The 26,333-nt window shown below is 40.1% G+C and overlaps 1 protein-coding gene across 2 annotated transcripts; it reads right to left on the bottom strand.

Moving 5' to 3' along the window:
- Window positions 1–759: 759 nt before the first annotated feature.
- On the bottom strand, window positions 760–25,108 carry erbb3a (erb-b2 receptor tyrosine kinase 3a). 2 transcript variants are annotated; one of them, XM_058632364.1, is made up of 29 exons: window positions 24,715–25,108; window positions 16,122–16,279; window positions 15,594–15,780; window positions 15,102–15,227; window positions 13,657–13,722; window positions 13,330–13,448; window positions 12,409–12,550; window positions 12,187–12,300; window positions 11,018–11,135; window positions 10,851–10,924; window positions 10,664–10,754; window positions 10,456–10,473; window positions 9,104–9,315; window positions 8,876–9,008; window positions 8,628–8,721; window positions 7,527–7,681; window positions 7,386–7,439; window positions 7,154–7,295; window positions 6,957–7,076; window positions 6,764–6,862; window positions 5,581–5,766; window positions 5,319–5,474; window positions 5,099–5,174; window positions 4,849–4,995; window positions 4,389–4,486; window positions 4,098–4,301; window positions 3,936–4,004; window positions 3,538–3,796; window positions 760–1,910 (listed from the first exon to the last, which is right to left on the bottom strand). In XM_058632364.1, the coding sequence occupies exons 1-29, from the start codon at window positions 24,812–24,814 to the stop codon at window positions 1,171–1,173; spliced, it is 4,257 nt and encodes a 1,418-aa protein (XP_058488347.1). In that variant the 5' UTR covers window positions 24,815–25,108; the 3' UTR covers window positions 760–1,170. The 2 variants fall into 2 exon arrangements, with proteins under 2 accessions (XP_058488347.1, XP_058488348.1); XM_058632365.1 differs by lacking the exon at window positions 10,456–10,473.
- Between the last annotated feature and the right edge of the window lie 1,225 nt (window positions 25,109–26,333).

Genomic DNA, 26,333 nt, shown 5'->3' on the forward strand with positions numbered 1-26,333 from the left:
GGTTTGATTTTGTGACGTAATTTTCGACTAGTCATAATTGAATTGTTACTAGTATGAATTGTAGTTGTAGATACCTATGACGTCACCTTTGCCATTCATGTGTAGATGTCTGAAACTGGAATTAGAGATATCTACAATTGAGTTACAGATATTCACAACTGAATTTTAGACATCTATATCTACCTGTTTGCCTCTTCTGAAATTAAAGTTTGTGTTGCTTTGTAAACGTTCACTTTCTACACCAAAGTTCATACAAAGTGATTTATTATCGGGGCACACATGAGTTGTAGATCCACCGCTGCCTCCGTCAGTATATTTAAATGAGGGTTGTTGTTGGTTTTTTTGTAGCTTAGGTGTTTCGTCTTAACTTCAGATGCAACACAACTCACCAAATCGGCCAGCAATAACCCCAGCAGCTGCTTATGTGCCTCTATGTCTCAAACTCAAATGACCTTGGGGCCACATGGGCTTCAAGTCTGGTAAGGAGGGGGCCAGTCGAGTGAAAAATAAAAGTACAAATCAACTGTTCAGTAGGGGTAGGCTTAACGTTATATCATGAAAAAATATCATGATGTAGCAAAAACAACATTGGTGATATTTTACATAATTTCAAAATAAAGGTGCTTGAATGGGCTATGATTACTTTCACTACATAGCCCAGGTAAAAGTGTAACTGGCTTTACTTTGTTTTGTCAAACTACTATCATCAAGTCCAGAGTAACCATTTTGACCCAACTGAAGAACATTACCAACTATGTATTAAAAGTTATAGTCTCAAAAAGTATTTTTATTATGTAGAAAATGTACATCAAATATAATCACACACAGAGGTCTCAGAGGATAAAGGTAACTGAAAACAAATGTATTTGTTCTCAGAAATATGCTTTGTTCATTTATAAATGTAAACAAAAAAATATAGCTTGTATTCTGTTCATTTCTCGAGGCTAGTGTCTTCAACAGTCAGTGCCATTATTTCTGGAAATGTCCCAAATCAAAGGCCTACTAACAAGACAGACTGTAAATCTGTAACAGACAACAAATCTCAAATGTGTTGGGCCGAGTATTTGGTGTTTTAGGCTACAATAAAGGCATGGCTTCTGTTACCATTTTCTGCTTCAGGTCCTTCATGAATACATCTCAGAGCAAAGCTCATGAGATTTCAAATGTTCCTCATGTAGGCACTGCTTTGGGCTTGAGGAAAATTCTGCTGTGCCAGTAGTCTGGATTGTCAAAAGACCTGTCACCAGCTGCAGGTTCTCCAACTCTCACTCCAGCTCGTACTTTTACATACGGTTCAAATCCAGATCCAGATCGATGTACCTCTGCTCCCTTTCCTCCTCTCTGCATGTTCTGGTACACTACTGCATCTTCAGGCACCACGGCATTAAAGCAGTCCATGTCCTCATATTCATATGCCTCGACGTCATCCCTTCCCTGTATTTTCAGCTCCCTCCTGTCTTGAAGAGCTTGCCGCAGCTTTGGTTGCCTGTTTGTGTAATGATAGTTGCTGTCCTCCACATATTCATCCTCCTCCTCCTCCTCCTCCTCCTCCACATGTCCTCCAAGCTTTGCAGGCATTGGAGGAGGAGGAGGAGGAGGCTCAAGCGCCGGAGGGCTCTCATCTCTGTCACCACCTCTGATGTCCATGTATTCATATTCAACTTGGTTAGACTCCTGCTGCTCTGAATCAGAATTGTCCTTGCTTCTGGTATCACCTGAGCATGCTGTCACCAGTCTGGAGGAGGTTCTTTTTGTGTTTGCGTTCAGCCACTGATTATTGTGCCTGTTCAACGCAGGTGCCTGCTTGTTCATATACTCATATTCTTCATCATCTGGGTCATCGCAGACGCTTGATAAATGAGATCTCCCCATTCTGCCGGGTGGGGCTTGAGAGGAACAAAGTAGGGTATCTGAAAAAAACAAAGTCAGTAGTGAGAAAAGATCTATTTTTCTTTTCTCTTTTTGCATAACATGAAAAAAAGACGTAATCTTAAAATGTTCATTGTGCAAGAAAATTTCCTGAGACTGCTTTTGCCTTTTGGTCAACACATGGAGCTGTTGTGACTCAGCTGTAGAGCAGCACAGGTGGCGTTTGGAGGGTGACATGGAGCACTGTTGACCAGGTAGCGAATTGCAGTTCCTCCCCATTGTTACGGCACCGTAGAGTAGCCTACACTTGACATGACAATTTGGCTATCTTAAATCTGTCTTAAAGGAGGATATGGACATTCGGCGACATCTCAAGCCTAAAATTAACTAAATGAACAAGAATTACAGCACAGCTATCACCTGAGACGATAGTGGACATAGTCGTGCGACCCTTCAACACTAGGTAAGAAAACTGTTATCTTTTTTACTCCTGTTGTCTGATGTTGTTAAAGTAGTGTAGACTCATATTTTCTGCAGTAAAATCGTCATTTGATATTTGATATGGTTTATTAAGATTGTTTAGAGTATCAGTTTTTGTGACATGGTGTTTTTAAATTATTGCTGCTGGCTTCAGTCTCACTGTGTTCTATAAGCTTCATGTTACTACGATTGCTTGCCTATAAAGTGCTGTAGTGAGGGTATTGCACTAAAATGCCTTTTGTCAAAGTCAGTGGTCATTTCCTCACCACAGTGACATTAAACAGCTCCTCTGCACTTTGACCAAGTGCTGTCCATGGTTCTGATCGCTTTCTCCTTTGTCCGTGCTACATTTTTAATACAATAACCAAAGTTAAATCCAAGTTGTTGCTGGTTTAATATATTCTGTGAACCCTGTGTGTGTGTGCTGTGCTTTGTTATTATCAATTAACGTGCTTTGTTGTTTGACTTTATCGCAGTCTTCTTCTGCTGTATGTAGTCGCTACTCTCTGTGCATATCACGCCACAGTAGTAACACTGTGTAAAGTTTTTGCCCTCTCTATCACAAAAGTCAAACTCCGCCTATGTAGGGCAGGCCAACTTCCAAACGAAAGGTCTAGTCTACATGCAGATGTATCTCTGAGCAAGACACATAACCCCATGGTGCTCCTGATGGCTGTGACAGCAGCATGTAAATGGGTATGATAGATGCCCAAATAAAGGTAAACAGGAAAAATTGTGGTGTAAAGCACTTTGAGTGGTCAATAAGACTAGAAGATTGCTGTATAAATACAGACCATTTACATATAATTTAATTTAATATTGGGATGTGCATGTAACACCTAAGTGCTTTAATGTAAAATATGTATGCCTTCAGACAGGGCTATGTGTGGGAACAAAGTTATGTGAACAAGCAGTTAGCTCTTACTACATTTTTACTATGGAGACTTGGTAGTAGTATTAACTTCTAATGTTAATCTAATCTAGAATGCAAATTAATTGATTTCTCAATATATCAAGCTAAAGCATTACTGTATGCAGTAGATTAAAATGCCAAATAAATGGTATGTGATCTCATACTCAGGCCAGTCCTATCATAATGTAACTGTATTAGAAGTACTATGGACAAAAGTGGTGTTTGGCTGTTTGTGCCCTTAGGGCCGTGTAAGTGCTCTGTGTTCCGAGTATCACCTCTCTCTGGGCTGTCTCCAGGAAGCACATATCCATTTTGGTCTTCCTCCTCAATTTCTGGCGAAGGCGTCTCTGGTGGACCGCCAGATATGCTGTCCCTCTGTGACATGTAAGCACTGTCCTCACGGTGACGCCGTTTGAGGCTCCCAGGCAGAAGACAGTCCTCATTCATCTCTAGCTCTACTGCTATGCTGCAGCCCTCTGAACTCTCTGACACAGTGCGGGCTGAGTTGAGGCGAGAGCGTGACTGCCACATAGCCTGCATGAGACAACACAAACAGACCTGTATTAGTAAACTGTCATAAACGAGGACGTGCAGTATTATGATCATGTATTATGTGAACTGATGACAGTGAATCAAAATAATAATTTCACACCACAGGGACAGTTTTAGCTACCTGTGCTGGGTTGTCAAACCCTGGGGTCATAGGTAGATATCCAGCTACACTTGATGGATTTGGAACCACCTTAACAAGAAAGTGCAGAAGTCAAATTTTGACAGAAAATACATTTTTCTAAACTAATTTTTCATAAAACTGACAGGAAATAGTGTCCCTTACTCTGTGAATGTCATTCCTGGAGAGGTGACTGAAGCCTTTAGATGGAGACATATAGTGGGATGCTAGAGTCATTCCATCTTCAAAATCCTCTGCCTCCTGATTCTTCAGGTCAAGGTCTAGATCATCCAGATCATCCAGATCATCCAGGTCTGCACTCCGCTGGGCAACTTCATCCACGGGAGAATCCTGTTGGCTGCAGTCCTCCTGGTGGACCATGGGGAGACATGGATCAATGCACTACATGTACAATTTTACTGGAGGTTCCAAGCTTTAGCCCAAATTCATTCTTACTTTGATCACCAGGTAGCGAGGCGGGTCTCTGGCCATCCTGGTAAATTCATTTGCCAGCTCTTTGAATGTTGGACGTACATTTTCATCAATCATCCAACCTGAAAAATAGAGGACAACAGTCAGACATTGCAACAAAGCTCTAAGGTTCCATCAATACATGAATTACTCTTTAGTGGGACTGTAGAAAAGCATAAGTAGGTTTCAAAATAATTCTAATGTGGATGTGCTTACAACAATAACTCTCTCCAAACACAAGGGGAATATTATTATTTGACAAAGTATTTGACAAATAAATAATTTGATCATGGCAGTAGATGCGAAGACACACACATTTCATTATACCCTATGGTGGACATTAAAGGTGCTTGCACCAACTTTCATGTATACATGTATAATGTATACATTTGCTTATTTGTACTCCAGCTCAAATGCAAAAGAAGCACAGAGGAGAGACACCCACATTTGACCATGACCATGTAGACATCGATGGTGCAAATTTGAGGCTGAGAGAGACGCTCGCCCTTTTCCAGGAGATCAGGAACCGCTTGTGGACGCATTGTTGAGTACGGCTCTGCTCCGTAGGACATAATTTCCCATATTGTCACACCTAAATGAGGGTAAGAGCTGCATGAATCTCCACGAGTGGTACAGTTCAAACATCTTTACATCTGCTACTGGTTTCATGAGGGCTCCGTGTGAGCCAAACTCACCGTAACTCCAGACATCACTCTGGTGTGTGTATCTACGAAACAAGATGCTCTCCAAGGCCATCCACTTGATTGGTGTCTAAACATGTTGGCATCAAAAAAAGTTCATTACCTCAGTAAAAACACAACAAGTATGTAAATGTGCAAAATAAATGAATGTATATACAGTAAACTTGGGTTAATGAAATTCATTCAGCATGCATATCTTTACCAAACTACGGACCTTAACCTCATTGTAAAAGTACTTCTTGTCATCAGGAGAAAGCAGGTCTGGGATGCCGTAGTCGGAGATCTGGACGGTGTAATTGCTCTTCAGGAGCACATTTCTAGCAGCCAGGTTCCTGTGGACCATCCTGTTCTCCTCCAGGTAATACATGCCCTGATGAGAGGGAGCAAGATTGTTTTCTAAGTGTTTAATTTACTGGTGGAACAAGCCTTTCGCGTGAAACTTCACACACAACCACAGAAATAGGTTGGTACTTTACCTTGGCAATTTGAACACACCAGTTGAGCAGCCTCTGTGGGCTGAGGTTCTTCTTGCAGTTCCTGACATGCTCCAGCAAGGAGCCTTGGCTGCTGAGCTGGGTGACGAGCTGCAGGCTGGCTCCAGGACATATACCCAGGATCCTGACCACATTAATGTGGTCCAAGCTTCCCATCACTGCCATGTGCTGTAGGGAACATTTAAGGTGATTTAGTCATGTCATTTAGTCAGAGAACACCACATATAGTTCAAATCTGACTGGAGGTTTGTAAAGTAGATCAGAGACAAGACAGTTTAGGGATGAATAAAGAATAAAAAAAAAAACAGAATGCACACATTTGCTGCACAGTGGTGACCATGTGAGCTATGTGGGCTTATTTTATGATAAAAGAAGGAAAGAAAGAAAACAGATAATTGTAATTTTGAGTGTACTGGACTGATATCAGGGCCACACGGTTGGTGTAGGGGTTAGCACCAGGTTCGAGCCCTGGTTGGAACAAAAGCCTTTCTGCATGGAGTTTGCATGTTCTCCACGTGTGTGCGTGGGGTTTTCTCCAGGTTCTCCGGTTTCTGAATGAAACTGAATGATTTATATATAGGGCTGAATACATATCTAATTAAATAAAGTGATTATTTTGGCTGAATTTGCAATTGCGATACAATTTTGGTTATTTCAACATAATTATTCTCATTTTCACATTTAAAATGTGTTTTCAAAAGAATGATTACTGTGTGATATTTGTGCAGATCTGTGAGAAACAAAACTTTTCTTCAGTCTATAGAATATGATCTAAAATGCTCATTTGACACACATTTTGACTTTAAGAAATATTGTGCCTCCTCAATAAAAAAAAAATCAGCCATAATAATGGGTATATATCAGCACTGGAGAGTGGTGGAAAATCATTATGTTATAGGGTTAGAAATGTCTGTCCATGGTTTGATACATTTTGATATATAAGTCAAATCTTATATAAATCAAAACCTTTCAATCCTACAGACAGTGAACCTTTCTCACACCTCACACCAGATCTCCCTGAGGTCTAAGGATAGACGTGTCGCTTACTGTACAGGCTGTAAAGCTCATCAAGGTACACTGTGTTTGTGACGTTGGGCTATATAAATAAAAGTGACTTGACTTGTCACCTCAGACAGACTACATATGCTGTATATTTTTTCCTTACATCTGTCATCTCATAGAACGTCTGCCGACCAGTGCGATCATGGATTGTCTTGATGGCCACAGGAAGCTTCACTGTGTCACCCTCAGGAATCCAAATACCCTGTGAAGTAAGCAGACATAAAGGACTTGTTGTTTTTTGCAAGCAAAAGACTTAGTATATGCAACAGCAGTAAATAAAATAATAAAACAAGCACCTTATGGACCGATCCAAACACTCCATTACCCAGCAGCTTGATCTTACGGAGCTCTGAGGGCTTCAGGGTCCGGGTACAGACTTTAGCTCCTTTCTCTCCAGGCTCCAATGGCTCAAAACTCTGTTGGCAAGTTGAGAATTCATTAACAAACAAAGCATAACCGAATGTTGATGCCCAAGTTTTAGACTGGCACTGACCTCTCCACTCTCCATGTATCTCCTCATCGCTCGCTTACGACGAATGGCGATACCTCTGCGGTACAAAACAGTCAGCACAAAGACGGAGAATGAGACGAAAAGGAGGGCAATCACTCCCAGGGCAATGGCTGTGGTCTCTTGTCTGGGGAAGGAAATGAAAAGTAGGAACATTATGATCTCATGATACTGAATTAAAATGTGAATCTATGTCAGAGTGAGAGGAGAAACATACCCAGAAATATACCGCTCAGAACCCACACAGTCTCCAATTCCAGGACCAAAGCATCTGAACACAAAATACAAACGGGGTCAGTTTAAAGCAGAAAACCATGGCTTATGTGTCTATAAACACAGACCTCTCTTCATTTCTTACCCTTGGGTACAGTTGACATGGCACGATTCACAGTGGCCTTGCTTGTTGTGGTATTTAAAGATGACTTCCTCCCCTCCCATCACGCCCTCAGGACAAGAGGAGACACAGTGTGGACCGTCCTGCAACCTGGCACATGCAACACACTGGTCTGCTCCCTGCAAACAAGGAGGCAGAGTTTAGCAAACGGAGGCTGATTAAAAACACACACACACACACACACACACACAAACAAGATACAAGGGTGTTTCAAAAAGCTCTCAGCCTCACCCTGAAAATCAGGTTTTTTGAAAATCAGTTGTGAAGAGAAAAACCCAAAGAAATGGACAAGATGGCGGCAGAAATGGCCAAATGTAGCTTTAAACTGTTGCCCTGTGTACCTTACTTAACTGAGCTGGCTCAATCTAACTCCTATCTGTTTATTAAACTGAAACCTCGTTTGTGTGGTCTCCATTTTCAGGTACAGGTACTGTCAGTGGACCAAGTGCATCGAACGGAGAGATAGCACTTGGTCAGAGGAGAGAGAGATAGGAGAACGCTGAAAGATAATGCAATAACAATAGTAACTCAGTAAAAAGTAAAGCTAACTGGACCGTTATAAGCACATATTATGTTCAAAATTGTGTTGGGTTGTATGTTTGTTATGTTCAGTGTATGTATGTATTAACAAGTATGTGTACATGTATTCATGTGTACATTCATGAATATAATATATGAGTTTTTTAATTTACATATTTGATTTTATATACATTCAAAACTCTTCAAGTGTGCACACTGTACACACTATTTATGAATCGCTTGTTTACACACTCTTTGTTAGTCGCTTGCTCTGAGGGCAAATTATTAAGCCAATAGGTTATTGGCTTGATGTGAATCATACTAAACTGAAATGTGTTCTTTTTCCAGTGAGGCCAAAAACCTTCGAAAATGCCGTTTGGAGTATATTCATGTCAAAGATAAAGCCACTAGGTGGCAGCAGCACCACCCCAAAGGTTTTGACAACAGGATCGTTGAACCTGAGGAACTCGTTTGGTTTGTGCAAATCATAAGTCAAAGCATGTGATAGTCTAGCACTGGTTTGTCAGTGAGTAGAGAGCAGCATACCGGGCCTGTGCAGGTCTCCTTCCCCTCCTGGACCTTACACTCAGGGTGACAGGGCAAACACTCCCCTGACTGAGAAGCAAACTCACGCCTCTCCCTGCAATCAAGGCAAAAAGTCAGTCACTTTTAAAAAAAACTTTCAGCACACTGCAGATAACACGGTGTTGAAGGAGCCACACCACATCAAACACGACTCACACAGGACAAACATGAATATTAATCTGATTATCAGTTATCTTGTGGAGACTGACCCAGTTAAGAACATGCAGTCTGGCACGCACGTTCCTCCCCTGCTGTATTTCTCACAGGACAGGCACTGGTTTGGCCCTGGACCCCAGCAGCCTTCAGGAGAGCATAGGGGGTCGCACATGTGGCCCTCACTCACTACAGACACGAAGGAAACAAACATCCTGTGTCATCAGCAGCATTTAACACTAACAAGAGAGCTACACACAATCCAGTGACCCAACTTCACTCACCACACTGGCTTCTCAGCTGGTTCTCCTTGATGTCAATGGGCTTCTGGCGCCGCCGCGAACCACTGCTGAAGATACGCGTCCAGTTGACCGTGTCATGGTAGCACAGCTTCTTGTTCCCGGTGATATAGACCCCACCGTCATTTATTTTCCGTAGTGAGCGTAACCCCAGAGAGGTCAAAGAGGAGAGCTTCATCACCAGGAGAGAGTAACTCCTGAAAAACAAGACAAATGTTGTGAGAGACATCAACATTGGCCCATATTAAACTGTAATGGAAGTCTTAAAAGTTTTGATTTTATGGGAAATTGAAAATCATGTGAAATATAATCACTGCGGAATTTATAGCATCAAGATAAGTTCTATCAATTTGATACTACATTAAGTATTTTTACAAATTCCAACTGATAATACAATATGCATAAGAGAATAATAAAAAAATAATTTAGTTATACTTGACTAATTATTCTGTGCAGAGTGAGACATTTGGATTTTACATAAAACTTTTGTAGCACTTTTCAAATTTCACATGTAACAACCTGATGGGAAATATTAGCATTAGAAAAGTTGCAGTGATTACATGATACAATTACCAGAAGTGGAAAGTAATGAATTATATTTACTCTACTCGTAACTGTAATTGAATTAGTTTTTTGTGTACTTCTACTACATTTGCAAATCACTTTTACATAAGTATGCTCTTTTGGAAGTGCTGTACTTCACTACGTTTTGAATCACATCTGTAACTGAGTCAAAAAATGTTGGCCGGAATTTAAATAAATGGCGCTAATTAAGGAGAATGTTAAAGTATTTGTGACCTTTGACCCATTCTGACTGATACATTATGTGCTCACATATTGTATTTTTTCTGCACTTTAATTTGTAAAGTTTTGCCTTTAATTTAAAACAATTCATGTGAGATTTGTGTCAGTTTGTCCTTTTGGCACGACACAAGAACCCCAACTTGTTCAAACAGTAACTAAGAAACTTTTACTCTGAGTACATTTTAAACAAGCTACTTTTTTTTACTTAAACTTGAGTACATTCTTAGATCAGTACTTGTACTTAAGTAAAATGTTGTACAAAATAGTGGGACTTTTACAAGAGTAGAATAGAATTAGAATTCAGTTGTCTTTCCACCTCTGACAATTACATACTTCTTTATTTTCATAAAGTGCAACCACTTTCTAACACAAATACCTTTTGTAACATTTCAACATTTGAAAGACGATGTAAAGAAAAAACATATGAATGCATTAAAAGTTGTGCCCACCACCGAGTTAAGCAGTCAGTGCCTTAGCCCAAGAAAACAAAGCATTTTACAGAGAGAGGCGTCCATGTGAATTATTTACTGTACCTTCGAGAGCTTCCTCCTCTAAATGGTGTTAAAAAAATGGAGGAGATAAAGAGATACAAAGACACAAAAACACAGTGAGATTCATGCCAGCAGAGGTGTAGTCTGCTCGGTCAAAAACACAACAACATGATTGCAACATCACCTTTGTCCACGTGAGACAATGTCAGGACAAAGACAAAGACAGAGACAACAACAAAGGTCTGCTCACTTGTAAAGGTTTCTGCCTTGAATTGTTTGGAGGTTAGAGAAAACGGACAGGTCAGACACGTTTGCAGGCCAAGACTGGATACATAGGAAATCTGAAAAAGGCAGGCAAGTTGTTTCAGAGGCCTGAACCAGATGCAAAACACAGTCACGTGTCATTGAAAGCACGAGTTTCCTGCTCCCGCACGCACCTGTAATCTCCCGCACTGTGTTGAATATTTTGAGTTTTTCTGGATCGAGGGCTGGTACGCCATTGTATTCATCACTTTTAAGAAGAAGAAAAAAAGACACAACAACAAAGTGAAGTACATATATAACATGTTGTTGTATTGCTAAAACAACAGAGAGCCTTGTTTACCCTTTGATTCCAGTCACCAGGAAGTGCAGACTGCCTTGTATCTTTGTGCAGTTAATGAAACTGTCGATGTTGAGAGCATCGACAGTTTGTCTGGTTGGACTTCCTGTGCCATGACAAGCTGGAGTAAAATGAAGAAGAGGAGAGGAAAATGAAAATAAATCAAAAAATGTCAACAGTTATGCTTAAAACTGTGTAAAGTGTAATTACTTTTGCTCAAATACGTTAATTAGTTGACATGTTGAGGAGCTTAATAATTACCATTTAATTAATGGTAATAAGGGATTGTGAGGAACTCCCTTATTACCCACTTTATTTCCCAATTAGGGAGCTATAGTAACACGATCAGCAAAGCAATCAAAAAATAGACAAAACAATCCAGTTTTTTAATGCTCACACATGATGCCTCACAATCACTATACACAGTGGCATAAATAGTAATTGAAAAAAAATGACACGGGCAGTTTAACTTGCATATTTATTTCCACACAATAACCACACACTCATGCAGATGTGCCTCCAAAATGACTTTGCAGTTAAATGTAATTTGGGGGGCATTATTACCCAGTTTTAACATAGAATGCATGCTACTGACCACATAAATGATTCAAATTAGAAAAATAAATGAATAAATATGTCTTTCAAAAGGAAAAAAGAAAGAAAGCTTTTTTGAAACAACTGTGTTGAGTACAGTGTTGTAATGTAAACATATTTGTACTTTATATTTCTAGCAACCTTTACTTTTACTCCAATACTTTCCCCATAACTATCTCTTGTTACATGTTACTACCAGATCAAAATCAGAAGAAGAAGAGTTGGTCAAAGGTCTGTATTTATATAGAGTTGACCACTCAAATCTGCTTTACACTACAGTTTTGCCATTCACCCATTCACATCCATTCACTCACACATTCATACAGCGCATCCATTCTTTTTTTTTATATCCATTCACACTGTCATAGCCAGCATGTCTTGCCCAAGGACACATCTAGCAAAGCTCAGTGTCTAACCTACAGCCTTCCGGTTTAAAGCCAACTCGCTCTACCACTGATCCACCGCCACTCGATTCTAACTCCTGAATTTTTTACTACTTTTACTTCTAAAAATGACAAATCAGAAAATGACTTTTGACACTTAAGTACAGTAAATGTCATATACTTAAGGACTTTTACCTTTGGGACAGAGGCCTCCACAGGGCTCACACCTTTTCACTCCATTCTTCTCCACCTCCATTTTGTCAGACGGACAATTGCTCACACAGGAGCTGCCATCGACCAAAAAGTTAGCTGTCAAAGTAAAAAAAAACAACATGTTTTTGTTTTAATAGTGCTCCAAAATGTGCATGAGCAGGTTGAGAATGGAGCTTTATGTCGAGTTTTTACAGAATGACTCACTGGGGCACTGCGGCACACAGATGGAGCCATACTGGTACTTGGCATTGGGGTTAGGTTCCAGTTTGAATGTGTGCTTGTTGTAGATAAGGGTCTGAGGACACTGCGGCACACAAGAGCCCGAGTTGTTGAAGTTCCTGCACGCCTGCGAAGAGTCGGAAAATTACAGGTGTTACATAAAGGTGCAGTACGTGACTTGTGGTGATTTATGTCGTTGTTGATGTTATTATTCTGCCCCGGTTTGGTCTTCAGGGACTAAAATGATGTGACTTTTTGTATGTTACATCAACACAATGAGATCTGACTGAGGGAGCATTTGTGAGTATACAGTGGCAGTGTAGGGTTGTAGCTGTGGGTATTTGGCCACTCAAACTGCTGAATGACCCGATTTTTTGAGCAGCAGATTTCAATTCTTTGTGTCACCTCACTTTACTAGTGCAATGTTGCTGTTGCCTCCATCTGTCTTTACATATAACACATCACTTCCTGTGCTCAGTGTGAAAATGGTGATGCTGTGACCCAAAGATCTTAACACTGCTATACTTGAGTTACTTTTTATTCATAGTAGTTGGCTACACTGCCAAACTATATCCAATCACAAGAGTAAGATGATGTTGAAGATAGGGACAGTGAATGCCAGAGGTGGGACTAATGACATCATCGTTTTCCTAAAGTAGCGTATTCTCTGTCTAAACAAAAAAGAAACAGAGAGAGAGAGTTGTGTGAAGCTGATAGACCGGCATGTAACTGACATTTTTTTCTTTAAAAGTTACAAATTAATGTTTTCAAGTAACATCTCTGTTCAATTCAGGAGTCTAATGCATGACACTGTGTATTATTTACCCACTGTGACCTGTGATCAAAAAACTGACTACAGACTGTTCATAGGATGCCTGTCATAAAGTCATGAAGCAGTGGACTCACAAAGCAGTCTGTATCCAAGGGTCCAGTGCAGCCTCCAGCACACTCTATATGACAACACTCGCTGGGGCTTATACCAAAGCATCTGCCGTTGCACTGAGGGGCGCACACCGACTTTGTCACTGAAAGAAATTTGACAGAAAGACAGAAAGCATTTTTAAAGTGTCGTCCTCAAACAAGGAGCCCAATTCATCTGCAGTTTTACTGTGTTTATTTGAACTGAAGATCATCCAACATAACTACACTGGTACATAACTGAAGGAGTATAATCCTTGTTTCTTCAAATCTGATATATAAAATGTAAGACAATGCAAAATGTGAGGCACTCACAGATCTGACAGCTGTCATCTCCTGGACCCCAACATGGCACGTTTCCACACGTCTGGTCACAATCTCCTGAAACATCATTTCAGTATCAGTACGTTGAATTAATTGTATACATGTTCATATTTACGTTGAAAAAGATATTTCTTTAAATATCCCTGCTGTGGAGAGAGTGAGATTTACTTTAACACAAAATAATTAAGCCAGAGTTAAGGTGAAGGTGAACATGAGCCTTCAGCAGTGAGGGATGTTTCAGTGTTACTTTCCTTTTTGATTCCTTGTTAAGGTTTCTCTGGAATGATGTTATTGTTCAACCTTTATTTTACTAGGAAGTCACATTGAAACGTCCTCATGCGATACCAGGCCAAGACACGGTTAGTTAGACAACCACATGAACAACAAATACCATCAGATAATGAAACAAAGTACAATGCAGCAATAGTTAGGTATTTATTAATCAGTTAAAGTAATTGCAGCTTGCAGTATAGAATTTTTTTAAAAGATGAAAGATTTTGAGTTTGAGCTCAGACCGAAGATAATTCCATTTCCAGGAGTTCCAGGAACATCTTGATTTGCCTGTTTCTGTTCTGACAAGAGGAACTTTAAACTGAAGCCTGTAGTGAGAGCTGTAATTATACAAGTAAATGTCTGCCTCAAGTAAGTAAGTAGAAGGTTTCCAAAAACTTAATGCCAATAAAGTTGTTAGCATTAAAAAGTCAAACTCAAGGCATTTACAGAATTTTAAAGCATTAATTAGTAATAGTTAAGCAACAGTGATCTGAGGGACAGCAGCAGCTGCTCCTCCCAACTCTCTTTTCTAAGTAAGGACGGCAGTTTCTGACACTGAATTTATTTATTGCAAGGAGGGAAACAATGAAAGTGGCCAATACTACTCCAGTGCACATACTTGTAATATAAGTATGTAAGTATGTAGAATAGCCTTTAATTTCATTGTAAACACAGTTAATGCAATGACATTTGTGGGACAACTCCCACCAGTGCACTTAAAAATACAATTAAAATGTAATAAATAGTAAAAGTTTGGCTGTGTAAAAGGCACAAACTGTGCATACTCTAATAGCACAGTTTGTGATTGTATGCATGTGGGCCACTCTTATGACTTCAATAATTGAATCGCCCATAAATTAAAACAGTTGTTTTTTTTAAATGGTTTGTCTGACAACTAAAACTCCTGTACCTACTGCCAGAGGGTGTGAGAGGTCTGAGAGGATGCTTTTTGCCCCGCTGAGACAGCGGCAGCTGGCGATGGCCTCAAGCGAGGGCAGGAAGTATTAAGAGGAATGAACAAGAAAGGCAGTAATGTGGCATTGTGAATGCCAACTGCCGTAAAACAAAGAAGAAGAAGAAGAAGGAGAGCACTGACTGAGAAAATATGAACCCACTCTTGAGGCAATTGACACTCATGTCTAATAACATTCCACTGCACTCACTTTTAAACCCGTTTCCCTCAATCGTAATTGGAGCCGTTCCGTCCTTCACTATGTCCAACCAGTTCACCTCCGGAGCGTAGCTCAGGTACTTGTTCTGGATGATCTTGACTCCTCCCTCCAGTATCTCTGTGGGAGGAACACATGCATGCAGATGGAGAAAGAAAATTAGCAAAGCAAGCCCAAACAGGCCTGTGACTCATCCTATCACATCTCCGCCACTCACTGTTTACTACAGCACATTACAAACGCAGTATAATGCACCGGAGCTCGTGTTACAGTGGCAGTTGAGAGGCTGAGCTCATGAGACATTCCAGGGGCTTCGCATCACAGCGAGCGCACACACAGCGCCGCTCTCTGATGACCGGCGCGCTGAAGGTGTGGCTGCGCTGTGTGGGTGTGGGAGCTCCAGGTGTTACATCCAACCGGCGCTGTTATCTGCTCCCTGCAGCCTCCCACATACTGTATACTACAACTGCACGGCTTCCTGTGTACCTGTGAGGTGTGTCAGGCCCAGTTCCTGGAGGCCATACTGTCCATCCTTCTGGTAGTTGACCATCACAGCCAAAGCGTACTTGTTCTCATAGAGCGTGGTGCCTCTGATAATGCGCAGCTGGTCCAGAGGCAGGCGGCTGAACTCATTGACGGCGAACAAGATGTAGCCTGTCACCTCTCTGATAGACTGTGGAATTAAAAAAAACCACACAGAGGTGTTAAGGGAAAGCTGTTTTTATTATTCATAATGATCAAAAGTTGGCAGATTATGTGTGTTTTCATTGTGTATTAAGTCATCGTGACTGTTGACATGATGATTAATAGAGAAAAGAACAGAGATGAGCTAACCAGTGAGACAGACACATCACCCAAGTTAGATCCCGATAAGAGCTTTGTTTTGGTTTAAACATTCTTGTCTGGACTAGCTGCCAGTTCTCAGTGACAAATGCAGTGACACATATAGTTTACAGTACGCCGTTGTTTTTTGAGATGATGCTCTTTGACACCGCAGCGTGTGCAAAGCCTCACCTGCAGGAAGGAGAAGTCTCTGGTGTGCTCCATCATGGTGATCTCAAGGTTCCCCATCACGATCTCACAGCCGGTGTACATGTCCTTCATCAGGTTGTACTGATTCTCGGTGTTTCCCGTCATGCTCAGACTGTTCTGTGTGCCGTCACAAAAGGCCACTGGAGAAATAAAGCATGTACTCTTGTTAACAGGTGTCTGTCTACAGGTGTAGACAGATTATTTAATTGAAATCATCATTTCCACGTTTGGTGAACACTGATCAACATTTTAAGACATTTTACGGATTAATCGGGAAGATAGTCGACGGATGAATAAGTCATGAAAATGATCGCTAGTACCGTTATTGTGACTTCATAGTGACATCATAGTGGGGTCATTTTTACCATATCATAATCAGTTCTTTGACCTTAGATTCAAAAGTTCAAAAAACTTGAACTGTGACGTATTCATGACGTCACTTATCATATGATGAGGATCAATGTAAGCTTTATTTTTGTTGACCAATCATTACAGTTGAGCATTGAGAGATACGATCCAAATTAATATTCCCACAATGTTTGGTAATAATCTGTCAGTACATTGGTGACGCACACACACACACACACACACAGAAACATGTACGCACATGCCCACTTCTGCCGGTTTGCAGCTAATTATCGTACAGAAAATCAAAATTTTAATGAGGCGACAGTGTAAAGTTTTTACAAAGAACATTCTGTGCTTCTTACTACGAGCTTCTGTTCTGGTCACACCAACTCAGTGAATGTGCTGCAACTGCGTGAGACAAACTGACGATTGTGCACAGGACGTGTGTTCCTCTGTGACACAAACATACAAAGCTTTGTTTATCATCTGTGGGAGTTCAGCGCTTCAGCGTCACTGGAGAGCTACTTTGCTATTCAAATGTCAGACACCAGGCCGTCCAGTTTGAACTCCAACACTGATGTCATGTAGCAACAAATACTTTGCGTACACACAAACATAATAAAACAAAAAATGGGCTTTCTGGACTGATGTGTACACAACAGCACCAAAAATACAAGAGCGTGTGTCCACGTTCATGGTATAAACAAACAAATAAACATTTTATTACAATAAAAAAGGTTTCAAATGACATAACATGTTAGTTTGTCACCAGTTAATGGAGGATTTCAAACTTCTTAATGGACAGAAAACAACAAACACTTTTTTAATTTAAATTTGAAGCAATACTCAACAATAGAAATATTGTGTTGTGTCTCTCGTGTGTGTTTACACAGTGCATAAACATTGCATCGATATACTGTATATATATACCTCTGCTATATTGATATTGAAGAAAATGATATCACAACATAAACTGTGACTGCATTATTGCAAAGCCCTAACACAGGATAAAAGAATAGTTATCATCAGCCATGCTACTATGCTAATGCCCTGCTTTAATCACTGCAACAATGATTTCATTAAAGCCAGGAGGCCTTTATAATGGATAATAATAATAAATGGTAGTAGACAAATGTGGTATTTCTGTGATTTCAATCAGTAGGGAGTCAGTTTACATTATTGCTAAGTATATGGTCTGTTTGAAATTATATTTGTTCATTATAATGAGTAAAAAATGACAGTAGTTTTATATATTCAGTAATCACACAAGTAACATTTGTGTGTGTATACATTTATGCTGCCAGCTGACCCTGTCAAGTTTTTTTTACCTTTATTTAAAGGTTCATTGTGTAACATTTAAGATGATTTACTGATATAAATCCAATGTACAAGCCATAAGTATGTTTGCTTAAGTGTATTATCACTTTAAAATAAAATTGGTTTTGGCTTCTATAGCTTTAGTTTGAACCTTTATCTAATATTGCTTCTGTTTGTTTACATTTTATAATGCTGGTTCCATTCAAACTATGCTGATTTCTTTATTAGCAGATTGGTGTAACAACAACTATCACTGGTTCTCTTAAATCCAGGAGAACATTTTTCAAGTTCTGCACCGACAGACCATTTCTTAACTCCCTGCTTTTATCAGAACACCAGTGTACACCTGTCCCTTTCACCTCCACACCCCTAATAAACATGTATGCCAGAATATCCACTGGCATAAGTGAATGTGGGTGAATAGAACCATATACTCGTTATCATGAAATCTGTCAACTCTGAATATCACATGGAAAAAACTCTTCAGCTTCTTCTATCGGCTTTAATGTTGATTCTGTTACAAAGACCTTAGGAATGTGTGTTAAACAACATTCACACACAAGTTACCTACACTTAATAATTATTAACCTCACAGCAACATGTGTGTGTGTGTGTGTGTGTGTGTGTGTGTGTGTGTGTGAGAGAGAGACAGGGTGAGAGAGAGAGAGAGAGGGAGACGTGCATGACCATGTCCTCCATCTATAAAGTCCTGATAAGAGTCATTTTATTGTATTTCTGAGAACAGTGGGTACACTGGAACTCTGCTCCACTTCACACAAATGGCAAAACACATCTGCCCATTCAAATAATGACGTTTTTCCACTGAGATGTTTTTCCATATCTTGTTTGAATTTTCTAATCTTCTCATCTCTCTCTCTCTCTCTCTCTCTCTCTCTGATTAAACACTGAGAAATCCATAGCTAACTTGAGGTTTAAAGGGTGACATTAGTCACGCTTAGTTTCACAATAGATACCTGTTGTTTCTGAACTCTCGTTGACGGGAGATAGACACAGGAAACTATGCTCTGTTCAAGGTCGTCTCCACAGAAATCTGAATTCACCACCGTCAGAACTTAGACACTGGAGGATATGAGAGCAAGTCGTTCCAGAGACAGTTGGTGTTGTCCAGGTTCTCATGATAACTACATGTGTCAGCTCTTGTGAGCTGCTCATCTAAATCTAAATCTAAACGTCTAAATGAATGTGTGTGGATGATCCTGAAGAATAACCAGGAAGTTGTTTGCGGGAAGAATTATCTTCAAATTAAATTTTCATTTTACATTTTGTTGAGCAGCTGTGTTGTGTGTTAATAACTGTTGCCTTTCTATCATCTCAAACCAGTCTGACAACTTTCCTCCAACCTGTGGAATTAACAAGGCATTTTGAACACTGCTACCTTAGATATTTTCTCTTTTTCAGCCCATTCTCTGTAAAAATATTAGAGAAAATCTCAGCAGATCAACACTTTCTGAGATAATCAGACCAGTCCATCGTGCACAAACAACCATGCCACATTCACACTCACTTAAATCAGCGTTCCTCCTCATTCTGATGTTTGAACTTCTAACAGGGGATGTTTTTATGTGACTGGCTGATTAAATAATTGTGGTAACAAACAGGTGAACAGGTGTACCAGTCAGGTCAAGTCAATTTTATTTATACGCCTCGGAGGGTCAGTGAGTGTACAACTGTGTGCTACATGAAAACACCAAGTCTACACTTTATTTTCAGGAAGTTTTCTCATTCGTATCCGTTTGATCATTAAAGTCTGATGACGGTTTATGAGCTGTTTTTATCTACTCCACCTTAGTTCAATTCTGAGCAGCTCAGCGCTATCAGTGGGCGACTCGAGCTTTTGACTCGACACTGTTTGAAGTGACTGTTGACTGAGAGGTCGTCGTAAACACCTTTGTGTGTGATCTTAGACACACACGCGCACGCTTGTACTGTTGAGGCAGACAATCCGGTATGAACACATTCACTACAGTGTGTGAGTATGGTTGGTATGCCAGCCATTGACATACACATACATGTACACTGAGCACAATCTAGAGCTGTGGACTCTGCAAATCTCAACTGACATGAGTGGGTTTCCTCTGTCACAGGAATGAATGGGGTGGAGGGTTTAGAGTCAGTGTACACACACACTGGGACATTCATAGACAAGATGCATTCCCTTGCCCCTCACCCTAACCCTTGCCCAGTGTTCCCCAATCCAAGCTCAAACACACCTGATTCAAATGAGTGGGTTGTTGTCAGGCTTTTGCAGAGCTTGGTGATGAGCTGACTATTTGAATGAGGTGTGTTGGAGCAGGGAAACATCTAAAACATGCAGGACAGTGGGTCCCCAAGGACTAGGATTGGGAAACACTGACCTAACCTAACTCTAAGCCTAATTCTAACCCTAAAACTTGGCCCATAAAAAGTTATCTTGTGGTGTGAAACTCTGTGAGGACCAGGCAAATAGTCCTTGCTTTCACAAAATACCCCCACTCCCTGTGGTTTATCAGTTTTTTTGGTCTTCACACAGATGCATGCACAAGTGCGCACACACACAAACACACACAAACTGGTTTCCACAACTTCAGAGGACATTGCATTGACTTACATTCATTTCCTGGAGACTTTCTCTAACCTTAACCCTTAGTGCTCACGTGGCACGGATCAGAGCCACAGGTGCACCCATGGTAAATTGCCTTGGGTATAATACACAACTCCTTATATGGACATTCTGGGGGTGTATGTTTAATGGTCACATCTTCAGGCTTTATCAAATGAAGATTTTTTTCGTTTTCTTATGTGTTGTTGAGTCAAAGTCATGATTACTTTTATATTGCATATAATCCTAACACTTACCCTAACCTCAGCCTAACTTTGAAACATGTCTTCACCTTAAAATGTAATCATTTGCATTATGGGGCCTTGATTTTTGTCCCCATAATGAAGACAAGTCCCCATAATGTGACTGTGTAAACAGATTTAGGTCCCCACAACATAAGGAATATCAGATATACACACACACACACACACACATAATCACCACTTTTAACCCTTAGAACACAGAGCATGTAACGTATATACAGAGGCAATAAGAATGTGAAATATATAGAGTGTTATATCCTTTTTTTCAGCACAATCTATAGACAATCTGATGAAAAACGTTTATTTTTCATTTCCACTGACAATGTAAACACACCTGAGCAAAAAGTACTCAAAAAAATGTTTTAATCGCATTGAATTTAAAACATTTGGAAAAGTTAAAAGTTTGCTTGGCTTGTTTTTATGAACAGAAATAAAATAAAAACAGTCTATTTTGTGACTTTTGCACAATTATCGCTACTACTGTTTGTTGTTTTTTTTTTAACATGCAATATAAAATTAATCATAACTTTGACTCAACAACACATAAGTAGATGAAGAAAGTGCATTTTATAAAGCCTGAAGATGTGACCTATAAACACACACCGCAGCATGTCCATATAAGGAGTTGTGTATTATTCCCAAAGCAAATTACCATGGGTGAACCTGCAGCACTAAGGGTTAAAAAAAAAAAAGAGTACAAAACAAGCATCAAGTTGTATTCAGGCTGCTCACACTTCTCTGTGTGAGCGGCTTACAAACACTGCACTATGGCAACCTTCCCAATCACTCTGTCACCAACTAATATCTCACACAGTCCATGAACTCACTGCTAAATGCTGTCATTGTCCTTGGCGCTAATGTGTAACCTATCTCACGATGAAAACACAACGTGGATCGGGTTATTTTTCATTGGTCTGTTACCAGGGTTCCAACACTCCAAAAGAAGAGAGGGAGAGAAAGAAAACAATGGAGGGAGGAGGAGATAAACAAGCTCAATAAAGCAGTTGAGACGATGACTGCAGTAAACAGAAACTTGGCACAGGATGCACAGAGATTACTGCATACTTCACAGGTGAGCACACGCACACACACGCACACACACACACACACACACACACAAAAGACAGACACCTGAGCACATGAACTACTTTCTTTTCATGGTGCGTTCACTGATGGCCCAAATGAACTGGATTTATTTACAGTGTGCAGGGACTTCTTCCTCCAATTTTACTGGACACACTGGAGCTCACACAGTCAGTGTTGCTCAACGTCGTGTTTTGGCAGCAGCAGGTGTGACAGCATATTTCCTCTTTGACGCATCAGTTATTTGTGTAAGTCACACCTGTAGAAGCTCTGAAGCAACCAATAATGCACAAGCCACTGTGGTTGTCTTAAAAGACAGTCAATCAAATTTGACTCTAAAGTGTCATGACATCACAAATCTGACAACTGGGACATGAGTTAGAGACTTTTTTTATGATGATAATGATGTTTGTGGAGTAAAAAGTCACTTCTTCCTTTTGCCACATCAGCCTAATTTATTTATGTCACCATGTGTTGCCGTGTGTGACTCTGTAAGTCCAGAAAAACTATTTCTCCTAATAATGAAGCCCATGTTTTGTTGATAAAACACAGGGCACAGGTCACCAGGCCCCAGATTTCCAGCACACCATTAAAACGTACTTATCACTGACACAGTTAACCTTGTGTATTATGACTGATATGGTCATATCAAAGGTGGGAGTGCAGCGGCCTCAGCAAAACAACAGCATCCTTCTTTCACAACTGGGTGGATGGATTCTGCACAACAAAATGTTGCTTCTCGACTGAATAAAATACCAGTGAGAAATTCCATCACTGTGTAAGTCATCACCTGACCTTGCTGCATTAGTGAATCTATGAAGTGTCAACAGTCACTTCTATCTTTCACCTGCTCTCGTCCAACACTGTCGTTAAAAAAGTCCCCATCAAATCCCGTACACTGACTCTATGACACACAGTTCATCCTTATCTTGTTGGTCTACTTTTGTCTTTGTCTTGTGTGTTCTGTCTTGCTGTGATTGTCTGTTTGGTCTGTTTGATCTGTTTACCTGTGGGTCTGTCCTGCCCTGATATGTTTATATGTGTCATCACGGTGCTACTGTGGACAAACAAACAGACAGGCAGACAGGCAGACAGACAGCGACAAGAAGACAAAATCAGAGATTCAAACACAACACCTCCCTGTGCCACAAACACGTCGTCATCCTCAGTGTTGGACAGTAACTGACTACACTTACTTTTACTGTCAGCTGATATCCCAGCTGCAGTCACATGAGATCACATCTGTGTTATGTGCGACAACGTGTTGTTATTCTTTGACTCATACCCAAACAAATTCAAACTTCTGTGTTTTGGACAACTTAGCCAGACACACAAGTCTTTAAATAATCTTTCATTACAGCCCTGGTAACTTTAAGGATTAAAAGGGAGGTCAATTAAACACCTTAATTGACCTTAGCGTTAAAACTTGGATTAATGTTATAATAAACCAATAAATATGTCACTTTATAGTAACATTATTAAGGGTCTAATTGACTGTTTTTACAAATTAAACATTTGTGAACAAGTGTGTGTGTGTGTTGTTTGGACATTTACTAGAATAATAACGCTTAAATTAAAAAAGTGTGATTTCACAACAAAAGGTTTCCAGTCACTAGAAAATACCTCAGGGTGACTGGGGCTGTCAGTCGACAGGTGAAACATTGAGCAACATTGAACTCTGTCACAAAACCTTGAAACAAACACGGTAAAGCACACACAGAAATATGGGATAGGTACAGGTGACTCACAGCAAACAAGACTGATGAGCGCAGAACAGGTTCTGGCCACAGGACAGGTGTCTTCCGTGTGTGTGTGTGTGTATACTCATTTTGTTACCTCTTCCGAAACTTTTTTGTTATAAACAGTGACGGACCATGGGGACCAAAACCTGGTCCTAATGAGGCAGAACCTCAGTTGTGAGAAACTGGTAAATGTGAAATTGTGGTTAGAGTAAGGTTAGAATAAGGCATTAACTATTTATCGTTATGGTAAAGGATAATGTCATAGTTATAGACTGTCCAAAGGGAATGAAAGTATTGTCCAAACACTACGTGCACAAACGTGTGTGTGTGTGTGTGTGTGTGTGTGTGTGTATGCGTGTGTAACCTCTACAGGACCTTTCCTGGTACAAACCTAATGAGGCAGAACCTCATTTCTGAGGAACTAGTTACGTTTAGGGACAGGGTGTGAGTTGTGGTTAGGTTAAGTTTAGGGTTAGGCATTAACTGGTTATGATTAAGGTTAGAAATAGAGCTGCAACTAACAATTATTTTCATAATCGATTAATCTGTTGATTATGTTCTCCAGGAAATGCTGATGTCTCTGAATGTCTTGTTTTGTCCACATTTCTAATTAGGGATGCATGATATTTGACTTTCTGCCGATATATCAGGAGTTTAGTTTTTTTGCCCACGCATGTTGCAGCAGATGTTGTTTCCTTTATTGAGTAAAATAAATCAACATAAAGTAGTTGTAGAGGGCGCCAGCATAGAGGGCAAGGTAGTGGCCTATTTAGCCTACTGTTGTCGTCATTGGTCATATTGGTAGATCTTGATGTGATCTGATAATACATTTTAAATATATCAATATCTGCCAATACTGATATTAGGTCGATAATATACTATATATTGTGCATCCCTAGTGTAATGTTTTCTTTGTTACATGGACAAATTAGAAAATGAAGAAGCTGAAAAATCAGGAAACTTGTTTTAATTATTGAAAAAAAAACACTCAAACGAGGAATAAATGAGGAATAATTTGGTAATCAATTAATAATCGATTTAATCGAATAATCATTGAAGCCCCGTTTTAGTCTGTCCAAATCTAAACACCTGAGTTAGAGATAGAGGAAGAATACCTGCGCGAAACTGTGTGTGTGTGTGTGTGTGTGTGTGTGTAAGAGAGAGAGGGAGAGAGAGAGAGAGAGAGAGAGAGAGAGAGAGAGAGAGAGAGAGAGAGAGCCCACCTCCTTGTGTCTGAGCTCTGCACTGTTGGCGCGCGCACATCAGCAGGACGCACAGCAGCACCTGCTGCGCCTTCCTCCTCGGGGCGACTGTCCTCATCATCCTCACTTAACTATCCAGGCTGGCGGAGACTCAAACAAACAACCCGGTCATGTCCACGGGAACCGATGTGACCTTTATATATCGTCAGAAATTCAGAAATCCATCCAGATTAGTCCATGTACACTAGTGACATGTAACAGAACCAAATCCAGCGTTCGCAGCGTCTCCTCTTAAACTTCTCCCCTCTGTAGCTTCACTCAGATTTCCTGTGGTGTAAAAACGTGTCTGTATTTCGCTCTTTTGACGTGAGACACAACTTGACGAGCCGCCGGTCCGGTCTGTCTGAGAGCAAATCACTACAGCGCAGTGATTGGAGCGCAGCGCGCAGCCAATCAGCGGCGGGAGCGTCTGTTTGTCTGCCACTGATTTATCTGGGAGGGACCTGCTGCTCTCATACGCTCTCTGAAGGTGACTGCCTCCCAAACCTGAACAACATATTGCAAACACCGAATGCACTACATGCGAAAATATGATCATCTTCAAAAACAGTTCACTCTTTAAATGGTTTAAGTCCATAGAGGAGATTCCCAAACACCCACAGGATGGATTGTGGATAATTTGCAGACATTTCCAAACCCTCCAGTTAGGATTTTTGTGTATACATTTACAATAACATGTAAAAAAAAAAAAAAAAAAGACTATGTATGTAATTTACTAAACATCTCCTGGAAAATGATTAATTCAGCATCAGGATGATGTTTTGCATCAGATGAGCAGAGCCTGAACTACTAACTACTAACCTGGACGTTTATGACTATTCTGCATTGTTCAGGCACCTGAGCAGAACAAGTCTGTTCACATTTCTTTGCTTAAACTCTATAATTGTAAATATGGAGCAGGGGTTTAGCACCTTTTCAACTATTATGTTGCATAAAATTGTTATTCACTTCAGGTTCAGGGTCAGGTTGTTTTTTTTTTTTGAAGTGGGGGTTTATGAATGATAGTCATTGTATTACAAACAGTAGACAGGAAGAAATGGGAGAACTGGAACAATACGCATTGTTTTTATGTGAACAGTGACAGCGAGGAAAATGTGTTTGAGGTTTGAGAAGGCTTAACTGGAAATCTACAAACTGTACGCTACATATTTTGAGGTTTACTGTGCTGTCAGACAACTTCTTTATAGGCACAGTATTTTGTCAACAGATTCCTATGCACATGCATACAACAGACAACTTTCAAACTGTTGTTTGACAGAATGGTCAACCACTGAATCTGAATGTAGCATGAAGTCAGAATTGCATTGATGTTTTTCATTCAAGTACAGTGTGTAATTCATGTTCTGATTCAAGTATGAATGCACTTACAATGAATTATACTGTGTTTTTTTCCATTTCTCTGTGTATTTGTACATAAAAAACACATAAAAACAAGGACAAAAACAGAACAAATATGTGAAACATTACATTTAACACATGTGATATACATATACATATATAAACCTGATATTGTACAGTACAGACATTTAACTACCCTTAACTTAACGTGTCACATATTTGTTCAGTTCACTCTGCATACA

Source organism: Solea solea, chromosome 6 (assembly GCF_958295425.1).
Source record: "Solea solea chromosome 6, fSolSol10.1, whole genome shotgun sequence".
Classification (NCBI taxonomy): domain Eukaryota; kingdom Metazoa; phylum Chordata; class Actinopteri; order Pleuronectiformes; family Soleidae; genus Solea; species Solea solea.

Coding starts and splice junctions, on each gene's coding strand:
- erbb3a (XM_058632364.1), bottom strand. CDS start 24,814: ATGATGAGGACAGTCGCCCCGAGGAGGAAGGCGCAGCAGGTGCTGCTG. Junction 11,136..12,186: donor TGGAGGCCTCTGTCCCAAAG/GTAAAAGTCCTT, acceptor ATTTTACTCCAG/CTTGTCATGGCACAGGAAGT. Junction 3,797..3,935: donor GGTTTGACAACCCAGCACAG/GTAGCTAAAACT, acceptor TGTCTCATGCAG/GCTATGTGGCAGTCACGCTC.